Raw genomic sequence first — 21,557 nt, 5'->3', positions numbered from 1 at the left:
AGAAATTCAAGAGTGCCACCTTAGCAGTAGGAATGTAGAGGCAAAGTAAAGAATCACATGATTTACTCTAAATAAACATTTTCCTTATCTGGGTATGATCCCCTCTTTATCAATTATTGATATTATAATGGACTCAAAGTTCATTATAATGAGCTTAAAATTGGATTTAGTAAAAAGTAATTTCTCCAAGTTGCGTTTTAATTATATGTATAAGGATTCTTTGTACAGGAACAACCCCATGTTCATGACTGCCTATTTATTTACTTAAAAAAGAACAAGCTCTGGCCGGGAGTTTGGCCTAGTGGTTGAGTGCTTGCCTAGCATGCATGAAGACCCGGGTTTGATTCCTCGGTACCACATACATAGCAAAAAGCTGGAAGTGGTGCTGAGGCTCAAGTGGTAGAGTGCTAGACTTGAGAAAGCCCAAGGACAGTGCTCAAGCTCTGAGCCCAAGCCCAGGACTGGCAAAAAAAAAAAAGAACAAGCTCAACTTTTGCTTTGAACAGCAAACTTCAGAATATCTTGTGTTTTTTGCATTTCATGTCATCTGTTACAAATGTCCAAGATGATAATTTTATAGAAGGAGATCATTGTTTCTCCATTTAATCTTTCTTCCATCTTGTAATCCTTTATAAGCCAATTTGTTGTTTTCTTTGCCAGTCCTGTGGCTTGAACTCAGGTCCTGGGCTTACTCAAGGCTAGGGTACTACCAATCTAGCCACAGCACCACTTCCAACTTTTTCTGTGTATGGGGGTCCTTATGAATTGAACCTAGGTGCAGGCTAGGCAAGCACTCTACCACTAGGCCTCTCCCCTGTCCCTCAATTTATTTCTAATATGCAACTGATGGAATAGAAAAGAGTTCATGTTCTATAAAGCACACAGAATTTCAGTAACCCAGGGGGTATCAATATGTGAGAAGTAATACACCTACTACCTGACTATTGTAACTGTAACCCCTCTATACATTATCCTGACAATAAAAAAAAAGGAATTTCAGTAACCCTTTCTTTGCTGAGATTTGCTTATCTCTGTAAGCAAAGAAGAGAAGTCCAGTTAGGAGGCATTCCTCTATTCACAAATCCTAATGATGGAAGGTCATTGGAAAATTGGGGAATACCTCAGTTTTTTTGTGTGTGATAGGTATTATTGTAGGTAGGGAATTATTTTTCTAGTTTCTATTTGCTATTTTAATTGCTTTTTTATTTTTAAGCCAATGAACTATTTCTTAATTTTCACATATAAAAGAATAAGGCATATAAGAACAAGGCATGTCATTGCAGAAATCCATAGTCATTTATTTCTTCCCTTCTGTCTTCTCCATATTGTCTAAAAATTGGTCAAATAGTCACTTGCAAATTTGGAATTGCACATGGAGAAGTGATCGTTAGTGCGAACATCTCTTTTATGAATTTTTATTGTGTTAAATTGTAGGCAGATTCTCGTCCTTAATTCATTTTTTCATAATATTTTTCTTATCTAATTATGTTTTTCTTTCAGCTAGTGGGAAGGTTCATCTCCCTGACTTGCTACAAGCAGCAAAATCGATTACAGGTTAGTTTCATTAAATCCAGTGCCTTTACACTTATACTAAATTTGATTTTTACACAATATTTTTATTATTATGACATTTTAAGCTTTTTTCCTTTTGAAAATTTTTATTGTTGGGATAACCTATAGAGGGGTTAGAGTTACATTCATCAGGTAGTAGGTGCAGTACTTCTCACTCTTTAATACCCCTTCTCATTTATTTGTCCCTGTTTCTCTCCTCCTACCCTCTTCCAACCATCTTGTTTTCTCCCTTTCTTATTCCAACTAAACAAATAAACATATACAATATACCAGGTAACAAATTCAGATACAGTAACAACATGAGATTAACCATAAGGGCAAAAATAGAGAAGAGAAATAATGTAGATTTTAAAAACAATAATCACACAAGATAAACTTGTTTCCATACTAGAGTTCATTTCATTTAGTCTCATCCTATATGATCTTGCACATCCGTACCTATGTACATATGTTTTGAGCTATTGTAATCATCTGCTTGGAGAGTCCTAGATGTGTATTAATTATTACAAATGAGGGAAACTATTGAGCCTATGTTACTTTGGGTCTGGCTTACTTTGCTTAATATGGTTTTTCCATGTCTTTCCATTTCCTTATGAATGGAGCAATGTCATTCTTTCTGATTGAATCATAGAATTGCATTGTGCATAAGTACCACATCTTCTTTTTTATTGTTGGGATAATGTTTAGAAGGGTTATAGTTACATTTGTCAGGTAATAGGTTCATTACTTTTTGAACATTGATACCCCTTCTCATGTTTTTGTCCCAGTTTCCCTCCCCACACCCTCCCAATCATTTTGTTTTCCCCCTTCCCTTCCCTATTTCAAATAAACAAATAAATGTATATACAGTATACTAGGTAACAAAGTCAGATACAGTAACAGCATGAGATTAGCCTTAAGGGCAAAAAAGAGAAGAGAAGAGAAGAACAACAATCACAACAAGATAATGCTCTTGTTTCCATATCCTACAGCTGTATCCTCTTGATCTATTCATCTACTGAGGGGCATCTGGGTTGGTTCCATATCTTACCTATGGTAAATAATGCTGTAGTGAGCATCACTGTGCTAGAGGCTTTAGTATGTCCTTGTTACTGGACATTTGGGTAAATGCCAAGAAGAGGAATTGCTGGGTCATAGGGGAGCTTTATGTTTAGTCTTTTGAGAAATCACCGTACTCCTTTCCAGAGTGGTTGAAAGAGTTTACACTCCCACAAGATTTTTCCTTTTCTTTCACATGGATATTTCTCTGAAGCTGTAGTTTATTTAGCATGTGCTTATTTTAGCGCTGTTTCAGTACAAGGTTTTGATAGCAAATAATGCTTTGCGTCTGGGATATATGCTAATAAATGTCATTATTACCAAGTTTGAAAGTAAGAACATAAATTCATGCTGCAAGTTATACAGCTGAATTTCATAAAAATTCTCTTATTTATACAATATATTATTGGGGGAAGAGTAGATAGAATCCTGACAAAAATATATGAATCTTATACTACAATCTCCTAATTTACTTCATATAATATGAATTTCTATCTAATATTACACTAAAAATAGAAGGAATGTACCTGAAGCAATTACAATTATGAGCAATCATATGAGGCCACATATGCATTTCTAATTCTTCTAATTGAATACACACCAACATTCTTTTGGACATGGAAGACCTTTATACTCATATGTTTTATTTCATTCTATTGAAGGAGAAGAAGTTGATGTACAAAATGTTCTAGAGAATATGGGAGTGATTCTCACAGATCAGGAATATGAAGAGCTGCTAAAAAGCCTGCCAGTTAATGGTAAGCCTTTAAAATATTAATATGATCTTAAAGGCATTGTACATTTATTTTTCTGGATAAAGGCCAGATCCCTACCACTTTGAGCCACTCCTACTTCCAGTATTCTGGTGGTTTATTGGAGATAAAAGTCTAAGGAACTCACCTCCCTGTGCTGGTTTTGAACCATGACCCACAAATCTCAGCCCCCTGAGGAGCTCTGATTACGGGTGTGAGGTGCTGGCCCTTGACCCCATTGTACACTTTTTTTTGCCAGTTCTGGAGCTTGAATTCTGGACCTGAGCACTGTCCTTGGGCTTTTGCCTCAAGGCTAGCACTCTGCAACTTGAACCACAGCATTATTTCTGGCTTTTTCTCTGTTTGTGGTAATGAGGAATTATACCCGGGTTTCATGCATGCTAGGCAAGCACTCTACCAAAACTCCCGGCCCTCACACTGTACATTTTTATTACATTTGTGTGAATGTGCATAAACTTTTGAAAAAGATAGTAAAGAAAATATTTTAAAAATCGTTCACATTTAATACTCTAATCCTAATGTAATTACAGGTGGACAGACAGAATATCTAGACTAATTTGTTAACACGAAAAATTTGAAGCCTTATGATTACGTCTGTAGGCAGAGAAAGGAAGTAAAGAGAACAGAATGAAGAGTAGACTTTAAAAACACAGTGAGGGTCAGAAGGGTGGCCTAGAGGTAGAGTGTTTGGCTAGCATGCACTAAAGTTTTAATTCTTTGGTACCACATGCACAGAAAAAGCTGGAAGTGTACTGCGGCTCAAGTAGTAGATTACTAGGCTTGAGGAAGCTCAAGCACAGTGCCATGGCCCTGAGTTCAAGCCCCAAGACTGGTTAAAAAATGCATAGTCAGCTGTACTGAGAGTGCAGGGCCAGCTCAGGCTGCATAGTGAGACTCTGACTCCAAGAAAGGGAGATGATGTAATCCCAGAAAATTTTGGTAGCTGTGGGAGCTCATGGTTCTTCTACTGAGGGATCTGCACGTTTCTATTTATAATATAAACATTAAAAATAAAAAATCCGGTTGGAAGATGGCACCAAGACAATTAGGATGCAGCCTAGCTCTCTCCCACAAAGAGAGAATCAGAGAATCCCACGAGCCAACTACCTTAAGAAATCCACAATAACAAACTCAAGAAGTAACAGATAAGGACTCAAACCAGAAAATAAATCCAGATAAAGCTTACATCCAACTTTCTCCAAGAATTCGAAACGCGAGGCCCCTCCCCCACCCCTCACCACCGGTTCCAAGCCGGGAAAGCCCTGATCGCCGCAGAAACCAGCATATACCGGGCCAGCAAGCGGCAGAAGCCAGACGCAGGAACCAGCACAGACCAGACCAGCAAGCAGCAGAACCCAGACACTGAGCACAGGTGATGGCTGAGATCCGAGGGGAGTGAATGATTTTCCAACACTGCAGAGCAGCTCACAGCCAAATGCAGAGGAGTGAGTAGCCCAACGGGTAGACCAGTAGGTAGCCCAGTGGGTTCCCCAAACTCATCGGGAAAGCAGAGCTGGTGGTGAGCTATAGAACTTAACTCAGACCCCTCCACCCCGCCAGAGACTGGCAAGGAATTTAGAATCCTGTCCCTTCCCTCAACAGCCCCCTCCCTCAGGCCATTGACTGGAGACCGACAGGCAGGTGGGCACTAAGATCCAGCACCCCACCAAGGGGGGCGGAGGTGTCCCTGCTCCCACCCGCCCAACAGCCTCCTTTCCCAGGCCATTGACCGGAGACTGACAGGCGGGTGGACGCTAAGACCCAGCACCCCACCAAAGAGGGCAGAGGTGTCCCTGCTCTCACCCTCCCAACAGGTTCCTCTTCCAGGCCACTGGATCTGGAGACTGGGGGGCGCTGAGAACCTGCCTTCCAACTGCAGGTGGGGTGTGTGGGAATCTAGGAGCCACCATCTGTCCCACCCAAATCTTGAGCCTGGCACCCTCCTGCTGGGAATCCCCAGGAAGACAGTACCAAGGGGCCCCACACAGTCACAGCAGGGAACTGAAGGGCAGACCAGTAGCCAAGCTCGCCTTCTGAGAGTCAGAAAGGCACGGCTCTGCCCTTGGAGCCCACTTCCTCGGCTGGGCCCCACCCCTGGGAACAGAGCGGAAACCAGCTGGTCTAGATGAGAGCTCCCAGAAATGCCCAAACCTCAGGCCTGTGGCCTGGGCTCTGCCCCTGGAAGCAGAGTAGGAAAATCAACCATCTTCCCAGGGTACTGAGACTGAAGCGTGCAGATCCATCCTACGGTCCACTGTAAGGCCACTGGTTGGGCTGAGAGCTAGCCCTGCAGCAGCACACAGCCTCTGGGAACAGGACGAACACCTGCAAAAACTGTAAACTCTAACCTAGTCAGCAGTGGAATCAATTTGGCCAAGAACCACAGGTATACACAGATTCCCAGAACCACTGGTCCCAATCCAAGTAAAGACCGCCACCTACCGGCCACAGAGCGAACCTACAACAAGAGTTCTCGATGCCTAGGAGAGCGCAAAGATGAATTACAACGTACATAAATAATCAAAGCCCCACACAAAGCCCAAAAGGAAACAATAGCGAAGGGATGAGAGAGATGTCACCATCCAAAGAAATGACACCTGAAGAGACGACTCTAATCAAGGAGACGATTTTGGACATGACCAATGAAATAAAGGTGGAGTTCCAAAAACAAAAGCAAGAAATTTCCAAGGAACTCTTCAAATTCAAAAGAGAAGTGGAAGAAAAGTTCAATACCCTCTCAGCAGACATGATCAGCTCAATGTCCACTATTCAAGCAAAAATGGAGGCATTAAGCAGCAGAATGACTGAGATGGAGAATAGAACATCAGGAACTGAAGATAAAACTCAAGAGCTGGAACAGAGAATCATTAGCCTGGAAAAATTAGTCAGGATCCACCAGAGAGAACTCCAGGACCTGGCAGATGAAGCCAAGAAATCTAATCTTCATATAATAAGGATTGATGAGGGCGCTGAATTCCAGGACAAAGGAATGCAACCCTTATTCACCAAAATCATAGCCGAGAAATTCCCCAACTCAAAAGGGAAAATACTCACATTATTGAAGGTTTCAGGACTCTAAACAGGCAAGATCCTAGAAGGAACTCATCTAGACATATCATAGTAAAGACTCTAGACCCGAATACCAAGGAGCTGAGCTTAGATGCTGCAAAAACAAAGAGCTGTACTACAATGGGAAAAAAATTAGAATAACTGCAGACTTCTCCACGCAAACCCTGAATGCAAGAAAAGCTTGGAAAAACATCATTGATGTCCTGAAGACCAACAACTGCCAACCCAGACTGATGTATCCAGCAAAACTAGCATTTACATTTGAGGGAGAAACAAGAATATTTTTTTTTTGCCAGTCCTGGGCTTGAGCTCAGGGCCTGAGCACTGTCCTTGGACTTTCTCAAGGCTAGAGCTCTACCACTTGAGCCTCAGCACCACTTCCAGCTTTTTTCTATGTATGTGGTACCGAGGAATCGAACCCGGGTCTTCGTGCATGCTAGGCAAGCACTTTAACCACTAGGCCAAACTCCCGGCCCCAGAAACAAGAATGTTTCACTCCAAAGAGAAGCTTTATGAATATGTGCACACTAAACCAGCGTTACAAAAAATCTTAATTAATCGAGAACAAATTGCAAATATCTATAATTCACTAAACACAAAAGGGGGAAAAAAGAGAGAGAAAGAAACTTAGAAATAAAAATAAATAATTACAACGGACACTGACCACTTCTCCATAATTTCCCTAAATGTGAATGGGCTGAACAATCCAATCGAAAGACACTAGCAGACTGGATTAAGAAACACCATTACCTCCAAGAGACCCACCTCACTGCCAAAGACAGAAACAAATTCCAAGTGAAAGGATGGAAATGAATTTTCCACTCCAATGCACCATGCAAAAAAGCAGCAGTAGCAATCTTAATCTCCGACAAAATTAACTTCTCAGTAAAATCCGTACATAAAGATAGAGATGGCCATTGTACATTAGTAAAGGGTAGAATTAATGCCCATAATATTACAGTTATAAACATTTACTCCCCCAACGCGGGAGCACCCAAATTTGTCAAACAAACTCTCTTAGAATTACAGAAGATAGACTCAAACACATAGTGAGAGACCTCAATATACCACTCTCAACAAATGACAGGTCAACTCAACAAAAGTTAAACAAAGACACCATCGACTTAAACAACACCATAGCCCAGCTGGCCTTAACAGATATACACAGAGTCTTCCACCCAATGGCGAAACATTTTACATTTTTCTCAGCAGCACATGGAACACACTCCAAAATAGATCATATAATAGTTCATACAGAAAACTTAAGCAGATACAAGAGGATTGATATAATCCCATGCATTCTATCAGACCACAGTGGAGTCAGACTAATTCTGAACAATGCAGTCAAAGTCAAAAAAACATTCAATCACTTGGAAGCTGAACAACACACTTCTGAATAACTCCTGGGTAACAGATCAGATCAGAAAAGAAAAACTTCCTTGAATGTAATGACAATCAAGAGACATCACAAAGGAACTTATGGGACACAGCAAAGGCAGTTCTAAGGGGCAAATTTATCGCACTAGGAACACATATTAAAAAGACAGAAGAGCATGTAAATAACCTATAAAAAGAAATTGAAACACCTAGAGGCGCAAGAAAAAGTTAATTCTAAAACAACTAGAAGGGCAGAAATAACAAAAATAAAATCAGAAATATCAGAGATTGAAATAAGATCTATTATACACAAGATTGGTTCTTTGAAAGAATCAACAAAATAGATAGACCCCTGGCAAGATTAATCAAAAAAAGGATATGGGGGACTCAAATAAACAAGATTAGAGACCCCATGGGAACAATCACAACTGATATCCAAGAAATTGAGTCCATAATGAATAAGTACTACCAGGGTCTATATTCAAAGAAACAAGAAAATCTAGTAGAAATGAATGATTTCTTAAATAAATATAGGCTACCCACACTGAGCAACGATGAGGTAAACAAATTGAACAAACCAATCTCTTACAATGAAATTGTGGAAGCAATCAGGGAAATGCCAACCCAAAAGAGCCCGGGTCCAGATGGATTCACTGCGGAATTCTACAAGACGTTTAAAGATGAAATAACACCTAGACTCTTGAAACTCTTCTGAGAAATAGAAACAGAAGTAGCAATACCAAACTTATTTTATGAAGCTAATATTACTTTCATCCGAACGAGGAAAAGACCCAACAAAAAAAAGAGTCTGGGAAGGGAATGGGAAAAGCAAGAGGTGTGACAAAGGACAAAGGGTGAACCAGTATGACAGCTTCACAGAAGAACATGTTCACAGAAGAATATGTTTGAAATGAATTTTACTAGAGAGGGGGTGGGAGGAGGGAAAATGGGAGAAAATCATGGGAAGGGGAAGCAGTGTGCAAGAAGTATTGTATTCATCACCTCATGCATGTAATTGTAATCCTGTTTAAAAAATAATTATCAATAAAAAAGAAATGTATTCATTACCTTACTTATGTAACTATAACCCCTCTGTAGTTACCTTTACAATAAAGGTCTGATTTTTTGTAAGCCAAAAAAGAAAAAAGAAAAAGATAAAGGGAAAAAATCTTGAGTGGTAATTGAGGCATGGTCCAAGTCACAGATTTCCTCGTTAACTTGATGCCCTAAGTTCAAACCCAGCATTAGAAAAAAAAGTCTTTCTAATAGTAGACAAATGTTAACCATTGAAGCTGTGAAATTATGGGATTGATATTATACTGTTCTACTTTTGTAAACATTGGAAATGTTTCATAATGAAAACATAATAGTAGATTTTTAAAGAAATTATATTAGAGGGCCGGGAGTTTGGCCTAGTGGTTAAAGTGCTTGCCTAGCATGCACGAAGACCCGGGTTCAATTCCTTGGTACCACATACATACAAAAAAGCCGGAAGTGGTGCTGAGGCTCAAGTGGTAGAGCTCTAGCCTTGAGAAAGTCTAAGGACAGTGCTCAGGCCCTGAGCTCAAGCCCAGGACTGGCAGCAAAAAAAAAAAAAAAAAAAAAAAGAAGAAGAAAGAAATTATATTAGAGAAGTTGGTTTGTTTTGGCATTCAGCTGCTACTCAATAGCAACAAAACTTGCCATTAGGGTTATTGAATCTTTTATATCCCAAGATCCATAAGGAAGGATTTCTACAAGTTAAACTGAGTATTTTCTGAAAGAGTAAAAAATGGAAATTAAGAACTCATGAGGAATTTGAAAATGAAGGTGATGTTCAAGCACTGTAGATAGATCACCCGCAAAAGTACCTTAAGCTGCCAATAATTGAATAAAATAGATACATTGAGAATATTTCAATTTTATAATAAAGAAAAACCTGGATATTTTTTGTCAGTCCTGGGACTTGACAGAGCCTGAGCACTGTCCTTGGGCTTTCTCAAAGCTAGAGCTCTAACACTTGAGTCACAGTCACACCTCCAGTTTTTTCTGTGTATGTGGTATTGAGGAATCAGATCCCAGTCTTTGTACATGCTAGGCAAACATTCTAACTCTAGGAAAAACTCCTAGCCAGGCTTCTGTATCTTAAATGAAGACTTGCTGCTTTGGTAAACTTTCACATGGCTCACTTGTATGTGATTTGCCTTATGTTTCTGCAGAAAATGGAAAACTGTACCAGAATAGGCTAATGGATAGTTTGAAGTCCCTTAATGGTAAGTGGAAAGCATAAGGAAAAATCATACAAATCTATGAAATAATCATATACTATTTATTAAATATGAAGTGGTGAATACGACCTTTTCACTGAAGTTTGGATAGCGCTTGTATCTTCCTGTGTGGAGAGGTTTGAACACAATTATCTCTGCTAAATTTGAATTTTTTTTATCCCTTTGGTTAAATAGACAGTAAAGACAATCCCAAGCAGTGAAACCAAAGAGAAATGACTCAAGCTAATAAGGACTTGAAACAATCCATCTAATGAAATAAGCAAAATGAACCCTACTTCTTAGTAAAAAGATTAAATGTTTCCCATTAATATGAGTTGTTAAATAGGACTCAGCCTATTTAAATTTAGTGCTTTGTAAACCTATGCCCACAAATCAGTTGAGGAACATTCATTTTACAGTCCATTTCCCCAGCTTTGTAGTTGGATCCTAGACATTCCTACTGAAATTAATAACCTTAAAATGTAGAAAATGGGAGTGTTGGATTTTCAATGTTACTCATACTCTTCTTGTTCTTCCCAGATGGGCTTCCCAATATTAAGAAAATGAATTCAGTTTACTCAGTTGGCTAATTTTGCCTTACAAGTTTTTCATTTAATTTATGCTTTAACAAATCTCATGTGGAACTTTCTTTTACCATGTTGTATGATTAAATTCTGTATTTTAGTAGGCAATTTAATGAGAATATTTAAAATAAATATTCTGAAGTTTCCATATTAAGCAACTAAGCAACTAATGTGTTATTAAGGTTCTAAATATTAGTGTCTCTAAGAATTACATAATTTCTAAGAATTCCTTCCTGTATTAATTTCTCCTTCTATAATTATCAATTTGTATTGTTCTATTATTCTAATTTACTTTTTTCCCATTATTCTAATTTTTTAAACAACCTTACGGCAAAGTTACTTCTCTACTGTAGTCTATGCATATAATCCATCCATCATCAACTTATTATTTCCTTGATAAAATTAAAGAACTATTATGGAGACCCCCAAAATACTATGTAGTTATATGTGACCACTTGCTTACTTACCAGGATGAGATAGAGCACAGGTGATGAGGTCTTCATTATTTGGAGTCTTTTAGTTTTTGTTAATTTCAAGTAGCTAATTAACCACTGATCTGTGGAAAACCCAAGCATGCAAACATGCACTGACATAAACACCCTGAGAGCAAGAGTTTGCTGTGCAGGGAAATCTCACGGAGAGATCCAGTGATGTGGGTGTGGCTCTCTGCAAGCCCATTTCTCTTCTTCTGGTCCTGCTATCATCTTTCTCCAAAGTAGAAATCTCTCCTTTCTCTTCCTCCCACACACCTGAGGATGCTGAAGGTGTCTCACAAAAGCCATCCCCAAGGAACTGCACTCTCTGAGGCTTCCTGCATTCTTATGAGAGTGCTGCAGAAGTCTCTTGATTAAATGTCCCTCAAACTACACAAACTGTCCTCTCTTCTTCTGTGACCTCACACGATATAGTAGTCACATTCTGTAATTCAAATTGGGTGTATACTGACATTTTCTTATCTTTTAAAAGAGAAAAAGGTTAATGCTGAAGATATTGTAAAAGTTCTGGGAGACATGGGGCTCGAACTCAGTGAGAAAGAACTCACGAACCTACTCCAAGTACTGCCTATGGATAGTGAGTCATGCAGATCCTAATGTAGCCTCTCCAGGGAGCTTGGTTGCCAGGAGTATTGTAAGCAATTCTGTAAAGTCACCCCTTCCATTATTTTCTCCAGAAACGTGCTTAAAATGATCAAGATCAGACAAATTTTCTCTCATACAAATTTGATGCATCACCAAGTTCCTCTATCATGAATTTTGCCATCAGATGCACATGTAGCAATCTTACTCACTCAGGTTGTTCAGGCCTATGGTAAAAGAAGGACTCTGAGGAGGGGGAGGCACACTGAAGATGAAGAAAATGAAGTCTCAGAAAGCAGTCAGCATAGTTTCTGCATGTTATAATCATTGTAGAAATTTCCCTACTCTGCACACTTTTGTCACTAAGAGAGTTTCCTTTATAATATTATATTTTATGGGACATTATGGAATGTTTCTTGGAGAAAGCATAAAAACTATCCTACTGGTATTACACTGTGGCTCAGTAACTGTGTGACTATCTTTTTCCTTTTCTATTCAATATAAACAATGTGTTTTCTCATAGATGCTGGAAAAGTGTCTGAAAATAAACTGTTGCGAGGTGTGAAGTCTATAAAAGATAAAGAATAAATATGGTTGTGGAAAAAGACTTGTAAAATTTCAACCATTTTACAATTTTCTGATTGTGTGTATATTAATATATTTACATTTCTCACTTTACTAAATTCATTGTCAGAAATTTGACATAATCACCCAGGTCATATCACTTCAGGGAATTTATTCTTATATTTTTGAGAATCCATTAGCTTGATCTCAGGTCCTGAGCTCTGTCCTTGTGGTTTCTCAAGGGTAGACTTCTGTTACTTGAGCCACAACATGCCTTCCAACTTTTTCTATGTATGTGGTACCGAGGAATCCAACCCAGGTCTTCTTACATGCTAGGCAAGCACTCTACCACTAGGTCAAACTCCTGGCTCAAGAAATTTTTTTCTTTTGAAATATTTCTAAGTAGTGACCTCAAAAGAATAATTTCAAATCTAATTGCATACAGAATGTTATGTTGAGAATATTAAATTTCTCACGATTTGCCCAACACCCATTTGGGATATCTATATATCTATATATCCACATACATGTGTGTATATGTATATATATATCTACACATGTATACATATATATTGCCATTCCTGGATATTTACCTCATGGAATAGGCGCTGTCCTTGTGCTTTCCAAAGGACAGGGCTCTACAACCTGAGCCACTTCTCTCATTTTCTCTGTATGTGGTACAGAGGAATCAACCATGGCTTTGCACAGACTAGGCAAACATTCCACCACTAGGCCATGCTCCTGGCCCCTGGGACAATCTTTAATATAGATTAATTTCATGAATTGTCTTCCAGTTCTTTTCTCTTATTTTTATTATCCATGTGGGCATTTAACACACAAAATGTAAATAGAGGAGAAGGTATTGTAGCCAAGTTGCTTATTATTTCTTCCTCCTTTGACATCAGACCTTAAGGTAAGAATCACATTGTGCTTCCTATTAAATGACAAGAGAAATCTTTACAGGTGTCCTTCAACTTCTTCACGTTCCTGACTCCCCAAATACTAACAATTAAGCAAAATTATTTGCAACAAAACTCGTGTTGATATATTGTCCACAATACTGGCATAACACAACTTCTTATCATTTTAATCCATTTTTAGTTATAGCAATAAGGCAGAACGCTAATGATCTTGAACTGGTTGCCATGACATTCTTTTGGAAAAAGACCTATGGATTTTTTCTCCTTTTTTCATAATACTCTATAACTTTGAACACACACAATCATTGCCCTGTGAGTAAATCTTTGACTTAAGAACATGTTTATGTAAATTGTTCTTGACAGTATAATTGATTAGTGCTGAGTAGTGCTAGCAAATGCCTAGTTGGTCAGTGATGCAAACAAACTCTATACTTTTAACCACACTAAAATGCATGCAAGTGTAAATTTAAGCCTAAATATATCATTATATGAAAATCATTAACTATTTTTCTCATTTTGCTTATCTGTTTGTTTCTTAAGGAGGAATAGTGAAATCCCAAAACCTAAATACTGCTCTGGGAAAACTGGAGATTAACCTCACCAAAAAAGATGCAGACCTGATCAAAATTCTACCAGTCAATTGTGAGCATTGTGGATCCCAAGGGGTCTTAGAAAGCATTTGATATGGTACCCTGTGTTTGGTAATGTAATATTACCTAGTGATGTGTATGCAAAAAAGTATTGTGCACACATGAGAGAAACACCAATTATAAATTAGTAACAAACTTGTGTTATTCAGGGTGTTAGAGAAATACTATGGCAAAACAAATTTAAATGATTTAATTTGGAAGTTAAGATTCACAAATTAGGCAGTGTTCAGGGTCTGAAGAGCTTCAGAGTGCCACCTTAGCAGTAGGAATATAAAGAAAGCAAAGTTTTAATCACATGGTTTGCTCGAAATAAACATTTGCCTTATTTGAGTATGATCCCCCCCTTATATCAATTAATGGAATTATGATGGACTGGAAGTTCATTATAATTAGCTTAAAGTTGGAATTACCTAAAAGCCATCTCTCCAAGTTACTTTTAGTTACATGTATAAGGTTTCTGTGTATACAAACAGCTCCATGTTAATGGCTGCCTACTTGTTTTCTTAAAATAGAACAAGCTCAAATTTTGCTTTGAAACAACTAACCTCCAGAATATGTTGTGTTTTATGCACTTCATGTAATTCTGTTACAAATGTGCAAGATGATAATTTTGTAGATGGTGTGCAGTTTCTAATCTCCATTCAGTAACAGAGGAATCCATGTTCCTTTCACCTTGTAATCCTTCATAAGCCAGTTTAGTTTTATATTCACCTGATGGAATAGAAAAGAATGCATGTACTATATAGTACACAGAATTTTTATATCCTTCCCTTTTCTGAGGTTTTCTCATATCTACAAGCAGTGAGGTCCAATTAGCTAGGCATTCGTCTATTTACAATCCTAATTAAAAAAGAATGTGGGAAAATTGATGAATACCTTGGAATTTAGTGCTAGCTATTATTCTAGCTAGCAAATTATTTTTATAGATTGTATTTGCTTTTATAATAGCTCTTTTCCTTTTTGCCTATGAACTATTTCTTCATTTTCACATACAAAAGAACATGGCCTGTAAGAATAGTGTATGTCTATACCAGTGTATGTCATTTATTTCTTCCCTTCTGTGTTCTCCTCATTGCTTCGAAAACAGTCAAGGCCACTTGAATTTAGGAAAGTCACATGGAGAAGTGATCTTTAGTGTAAACATCTCTCTTATGGACTTTTTATTGATTCTAATTAAACTGTATGCAGATTCTGGTTCTTTATTTTTTTTGCTTTTAAAAGTGGTCATTTTGATATTTTCGACTATATTTTAAAATGAGCTAATCCTGAATACAAGTGTATCCTACATTTACTATATATACACAGATTATTCCTTCTCTACTTGTATTTTGTTCATATATTTTTATTGTAATTATTAGAAGGGATAGATTATATTCACCCAGATAGAAGGTGCATTACTTCACAAACTTTGGTACCCTTTCTCATGTCTTGGTCATTTCCTTCTCCCTACCCCCTCCACTCATCTTGTTTTCCCCCCTTCCCTATCTGATTTCAAATAACCAAATAAGCATATATACAATATATCAGATAAATATTGTAACCATATGAGATAACCAAAAGACAGCAAAAGAGAAGAGATAACATAATACATTAAGGACAAGAATCACTTGTTATATGGCTTTTGTTTCTATATCCTGGAGGTCCTTTCATTTAGTGTCATACTATGTGGTCTTATGTATCAAGGTTTTGATCTATTGTAAATCTCTGCTAGGAGAGCCCAAGGTTTCTACTGATTATGACAAATGAGGAAGCCATTGAGCCTTGTTCCTTTGATCGTTATTTTATTTTTTACAATGTTTTTCATAGTAATTATGATTTTTCTTTCAGCCAGTGGGAAGGTTCATCTCCATAACTTGCTGGAAGCTGTGAAATCTATTACAGGTTAGTCTTTAAATCCAGTGTCTTTACTTTTATAATAAATTTATGTTTACACAATACAATTATTTTTATTACATTTTTTAGCTTGTGCCTATTCTATATAAATATTTCTTTGATGGTGTACTTTAGAATGTCCTATTTTAGCACTATTTCAGTACAAAGTTTTTATAGCAAATATCACTGTGTGTTGAGAGTGAAAACTGAAATTAGGGCTGCAAGTTATGCTGATGAATTTCATAAAGATTCTCTTATTAATAGAACATGTTGTGGGAGAGAGTAGATAAAATCCTGACAAAATATATGAACCTTAGACCTACAAGTTCTTAATTGACTTTATGTACAATGAATGTTTTATCTATTATTACACTAAAAATAGAAAGAATGTATTTCAAGTACAATAATAATTGTGAGTAATCATTGTATTAGTCAACATATGCATTTATAATTCCTGTAATTGAATCCACATCAACATGCTTTTGGACATAGGAGACCTTTATGCCAATTTGTGTTATTTTCCTATGTTGAAGGAGAAGAAGTTGATGTCAGTGATTTAAGAAATGTTGTGGAGAATATGGGAGTAACTCCCACAGATCAGGAATATGAAGAGCTGGTAAAAAGCCTACCACTTGATGGTAAGCATTTAAGATACTATTATGATCACAAAGGCATTGTACAGTTTCCAAACTTTTTTTTCCTTTTGGTCTGCCATGGCACTTGAACTCTGGACCTGGGTGCTGTCCCTGAGCTCTTCACTCAAAGCCATGTCCCTACCATTTTGACCCGCAGTGCCACTTGAAGTCTTCTGGTGGTTTATTGGAGATATGGGTCTCAGAGACTTCCCTGCCTGTGATGGCTTTGAACTGTGATACACAAGTCTCAGCCACCTGAGGAGCTCAGATGGCAGTTGTAGGCTTTGATGCCCAGCCACACTGTACATTTTTATTATATTTGTGTGAATGTGTATAAACTCTAATTTGTTAATGTGAAACATTTGAGACCTTGTGATTGCATCTACAGCTTGAGAAGGGAAGCAAAGGAGAACAGGATGAAGAGTACAATTTAAAAACATAGAGAAGGGCAGGGAGGGTTGCCCAGTGGTAGAGTACTGCCTACTATATGCTAAGCCCTGGATTTGATTATTCAGTACTACATATATAGAAAAAGCTGGAACTGTGCTGTGACTCAAGGGGTAGTGTTCTTGGCTTGAGGAAGCTCAAGCACAGTGCCCATGCCCTGAGTTCAAGCACCAGAACTGGCAAAAAAAAAAAAAACAAAAACAAAAACAAAAAATCCCTAGAATTTGACCACTTGAGCCACAGCACCACTTCTGGCTTTTTCTGTGTATGTGGTGCTAAGGAATTGAACCAAGGTTTTCATGCATGCTAAGCAAGCATTCTACCACTAGGCTAAGCTCCTAGGCAGAAGTTGAATTTTTTCTGAGAAAAGTTACAAATCTGTGTATCTTACACATTTAGACTTTTGCCGACTTGGTACACATCTACATTGCTCACATGTGATTTGGCTTATGTTTCTGTAGAAAATGGAAAACTCTATCAGAATAGGCTGATGGATAGTTTGAAATCCCATAATGGTAAATGGAAAGCATAATGAAAAATCATATTAATCTAAGAACAAATCGATACTATTTATTAAATAGTAATCACCACTTTATCCTAATTTGGATCTCAATTGTGCAGATTATCTCCATATAAAATTTAAATTTTTTTCTATTTGGAAAAATGGAAAACCAAGTCTAGAGCTGAGCGGGTGGCCTAATGGTAGAGTGCTTGCCTAGTATGCATGAAGACCTGGGTTTGATTCCTCTGTACCACATACACAGAGAAAAACCAGAAGTGGAGCTGTAGCCTTGAGAAAGTCCAAGGAAGTGCTCATGCCCTGAGCTCAAGCCCAGTACTGGCCAAAAAAAAATAAAAAAAAGAAAACCCAAGGACAGTGCTCAAGCCCTGAGTCAAAGCCCCAGAACTGGCAGAAGAAGAAGGAGAAGAAGGAGGAGAAGGAGGAGGAGCAGGAGGAACAGGAGGGAGGAGGAGGAGGAGGAAGAGGAAGAAAGAAAAAGAAAATCAAGTTTATCCGAAGCAGGGAAACAAAAAGAAATGACTCAGGCCAGTAAGGTTTTGAAATAATTACTCAATCTATTATTGAGAAGATTAAATTATTTCCCATTAATATGTTAAAGAGGACTCAGCCTTTTTAAAACCTTGTGGTTTGTGAACCTATCACTGTAATCCACCTGATAACATTCCGTTTTTAAGTCCATTTTCCTCTTCTTTGTAGTTGGATCCTAGACATTACTACTGAAATTGATAAATTTAATATGTAGAAATTGAGAGCACTGGATCTTCAATGTTACTCTTATTCTAATTCTATCCAGGAAAGCTTGCCAATGATAAGAAAATTGATTCAGTTTACTCAGTTGGCTAATTTTGCCTTACACATTTTTCATCTAATTTCTGCCTTAAAAAATTTCATGTTGCACTTTATCTCACCTTGATTTAACTGTATGACTAAAATTCTCCATTTTAATAAATACTGTGACCAGAATATTGCAAGTAACTGATTAATATTTATCTCGGTAGGACTCAAGTGCTCCATATCAAGCAATTAATCCACTGAAGTGTTATTAAGGATTTAATTATTAATGTTTCTAAGGATCATATAATTTTTAAAAATCTTCTCCTGCACTGATTTGTCCTTCTATAACTATAAATTTCTATTGTTTTCATTATTCTAATTTTCATTTTTTTTGTGGGTCATGGGGCTTAAACTCAGCCTGGGCTCTGTCCCTGAGCTCTTCAGCTCAAGGCTACCACCCTACTCTTGAGCTAAGCCCTCCTTCCCATTTTCTAGAGAGGTTTATTTTTAAATGAGAGTCTCAGGTTCTTTTGTGCCCTAGCTGGCTTTGAACCTTGATCCTCAGCTCTCAGCCTCCTGAGTATTTAGGATTACGGGTGTGAGCCACCAGGCCCGACTTCCAGTATTCTAATTTTCTAAATAATCTTGACAGCCTAGTAACTGCTGTGCTGTAGTCTATGCATAGAATACATCTATCATGGAGACATTATTGCTTTTATTAAATTAATCAACTATGCTCCATTATGGATACCACACCATACTGTGTGGCCCTTCCTTCCATCCCAGAATGCAATAGAATACAGTGGCTGAGGTTCTAATTATTTGAATTAATTACTTTATTAATGTTTAAGTATTTAATAAATCACTGATCTGCAGAAGAAGCAAGCAAAGAAATATATGCTATGACTTGATCACCATAAGAACAAGAGTTTTCTCTTTAGGCAGATCTCATGGAAATGGTCCAGTCATGTGGGTGTGGCTCCCATTTGGTTCAAGATTCCCCATGAACTCATCTCAGTCCTGGGCTTGAGCTCAGGGCCTGTTCTTGGACTTTCTCTAGGCTAGAGCTCTACCACTTGAGCCTCAGTACCACTTTCATCTTTTTTCTATGTATGTGGAACCTAGGAATTTGAACCCAGGTTTCCCTGCATGCTAGGCAAGCACTGTACCACTAAGCCAAACTTCCGGCCCTGGAAATCCCATTTCTTAATCTATCAACTAATCAGTAAATCTAACCCACCTTGAAGCCATCAGTAGACCACAACAGGATCAAAGTGAACTCAGTGCACTAGTATAGAAGGTTCCAGTGGCTGAAGACTAGGGGCCTGTACACTTGATGTCATAACACAAGATGGGAGATTGATGGGAAAGCACATAAATAAAACTATGTCATAGTGGTAGTTAGCACTACTAACTTAGCAAGTCACTCCACACATCCTGACTTTCATAGAAAAAATGTAGCAGTTACATGCATCCACCTGGTTTCTTCCCATTCCTTGAACTTTGGCAGAAAGCAGATTTGAGTTCAATTATATAATGGACTCATGGTATATAAACACCCAGTATCAGTCACAGGACCACAATGGGCTTCATATACAGAGCCTTCCTATTCCAAGCCTGATGGTTGCTGCAGTTGGAACATAGACAAAGAGGAGGCTGCAGTCTTAAACCCAGACTTGGTTTGGGGAGTTCAGGTGAGCAAAGCTTGTTTGGCTTCTTCTTTATAGGTAGGTCAGGGCTACTTGAGAGACACTATGTGGGGAGGGGGACACATGTAAACTAGTACTCTCTCTTTTGTTTTTGACAGTCCTGGGGCTTGAACTCCGGGCCTGAACTCTGTCCTTGGGCTTTCTCAGGGGTACTGCTCTACCAGTGGACTCACAGCTCTACTTCCAGGTGTTTTTCTTTTCAGTGTACATGGTACTGAGGACTCCAACCCAGGGCTGTATGCAATCTAACCATTCTACCACTTGACCATACTCCCAACCCCACTCCTTTTTTTTTTTTTTTTTTTTTTTTACCAGACCTGGTCTTGAACAATTGAGCACTGTCCTTTGGCTGTCCTCATGGCTAGCCATCTACTACTTGAGCCACGACACCACTTCCGGCTTTTCTAAATATGTGGGTACCAAGGAATCAAATGTATGCTAGACAAGCACTGTACCACTAAGTCAAAATGCTGCCCTCTGCTATCCTTTTTATCATTCTAATCTTGATGTTTGTATGCATGGGTAAATGTACAGTAAGTTCATTTCCTGAGGGTACTCACCTCTGATGTTTTAAAATGAAGGCAAAGGAAAAATAAAGTCAAATATACATTTGTTAATAGAGTCCAGGAAAATAAAGGAGATTTAAAATTATATCACTGGGTCCAAAACTGAGGTTTCTTATTTTCCAGAGCCTTTGTATCCTCAGATGTATTTGCATGTATATTAATATACATATGCCATATGATATAATTAATATATTTTTGTAGTTATGTGATTATATTTTAAAATAATTTAATATATCATGCAGTCATATATAGTATATAATATATGAGGTATATAATGTATTACTGAATATATAAATTATATATTGTATGATTTATTAAGATATATTAGTAATAGACATATACCATGAAGCAAAACAGAAAAAATGGCTTTCTGCATATTAAGGTGATAAGTGATTTTTTATTCATATTTCTTTGTTTGCAACTTTCCTCTAGTCTAACTACATATTATACTACAAATATATTGCTTGTAAAATGAACAAAATACAAGTTTGCCAAATACATACTTCTGGTGGGCCCTACTCTATTCCTTGACAGGGCAGACAATGCACACGACACTGATGCCACATTTATTTTGTATTTTCCTACTTCGATTAGGCCAGGGATGAGCACCACAGAACATTCCAGACAGGGAGTAGAGAAATCCTGAGCATCTCCTTCAACTGCTTCAGTTGATTGCCTCTTTTGGCCAGGGGCCACAATTCTTCCCAAGTAGCCTCTCTGCAAGCCTATATAGCCAGCTCCAGCCACTTGCAGGTAGCCAATAGGGTTACAGCCCAGTGTTCGAATTTACCTATCACCTTAGTTGGAATTGGTGCGCGAATTTGGACAGTCTTCACACAAAGCAGCCTCCCCTCCCCCCACCCCAAACCAAGCAGATATCCCATGTCATGGGGGCTGGGATATGGTTGCCTCCCTCAGAAGGGCAAAGGTGGCTGGGCTGCTTTACCATTGCTGGCCTTCCACAATGGGGCAGGGAACTCAGCACATTCAAGATGATGCCAGTCTTTGCTCCCTTAACAGGTGCATTACTTCTCACACATTGATACCTCTGCTCATGTTTTTGTCCCCATTTCCCTCCCCCACCCACCTTCTCTGTTTTCTACATTGCTTAGGAAAGCCACATGGAGAAGTGATCTTTAGTATAAACATCTCTTTTTATGAA

At 38.1% G+C, this 21,557-nt stretch overlaps 1 protein-coding gene across 1 annotated transcript in view; it reads left to right on the top strand.

Annotated features, from left to right (window-relative positions):
• Positions 1 to 21,557, top strand: part of LOC150051202 (uncharacterized) — a 136,818-nt gene that overhangs the window by 2,191 nt on the left and 113,070 nt on the right. The window contains exons 4-10 of the mRNA XM_090351490.1: positions 1,501 to 1,554; positions 3,273 to 3,368; positions 10,028 to 10,081; positions 12,259 to 12,312; positions 13,760 to 13,861; positions 15,697 to 15,750; positions 16,275 to 16,379. Coding sequence (XP_090207616.1) covers positions 1,501 to 1,554; positions 3,273 to 3,368; positions 10,028 to 10,081; positions 12,259 to 12,312; positions 13,760 to 13,861; positions 15,697 to 15,750; positions 16,275 to 16,379 — 519 coding nt within the window. The remainder of the gene's footprint in view (positions 1 to 1,500; positions 1,555 to 3,272; positions 3,369 to 10,027; positions 10,082 to 12,258; positions 12,313 to 13,759; positions 13,862 to 15,696; positions 15,751 to 16,274; positions 16,380 to 21,557) is intronic.

Source organism: Megascapheus bottae, chromosome 17 (assembly GCF_031878675.1).
Source record: "Megascapheus bottae isolate mThoBot1 chromosome 17, mThoBot2.hap1, whole genome shotgun sequence".
Lineage (NCBI taxonomy): Eukaryota > Metazoa > Chordata > Mammalia > Rodentia > Geomyidae > Megascapheus > Megascapheus bottae.
Note: the sequence above shows the minus strand (reverse complement) of the source record. Positions and strands in the feature narration are given on the sequence as shown.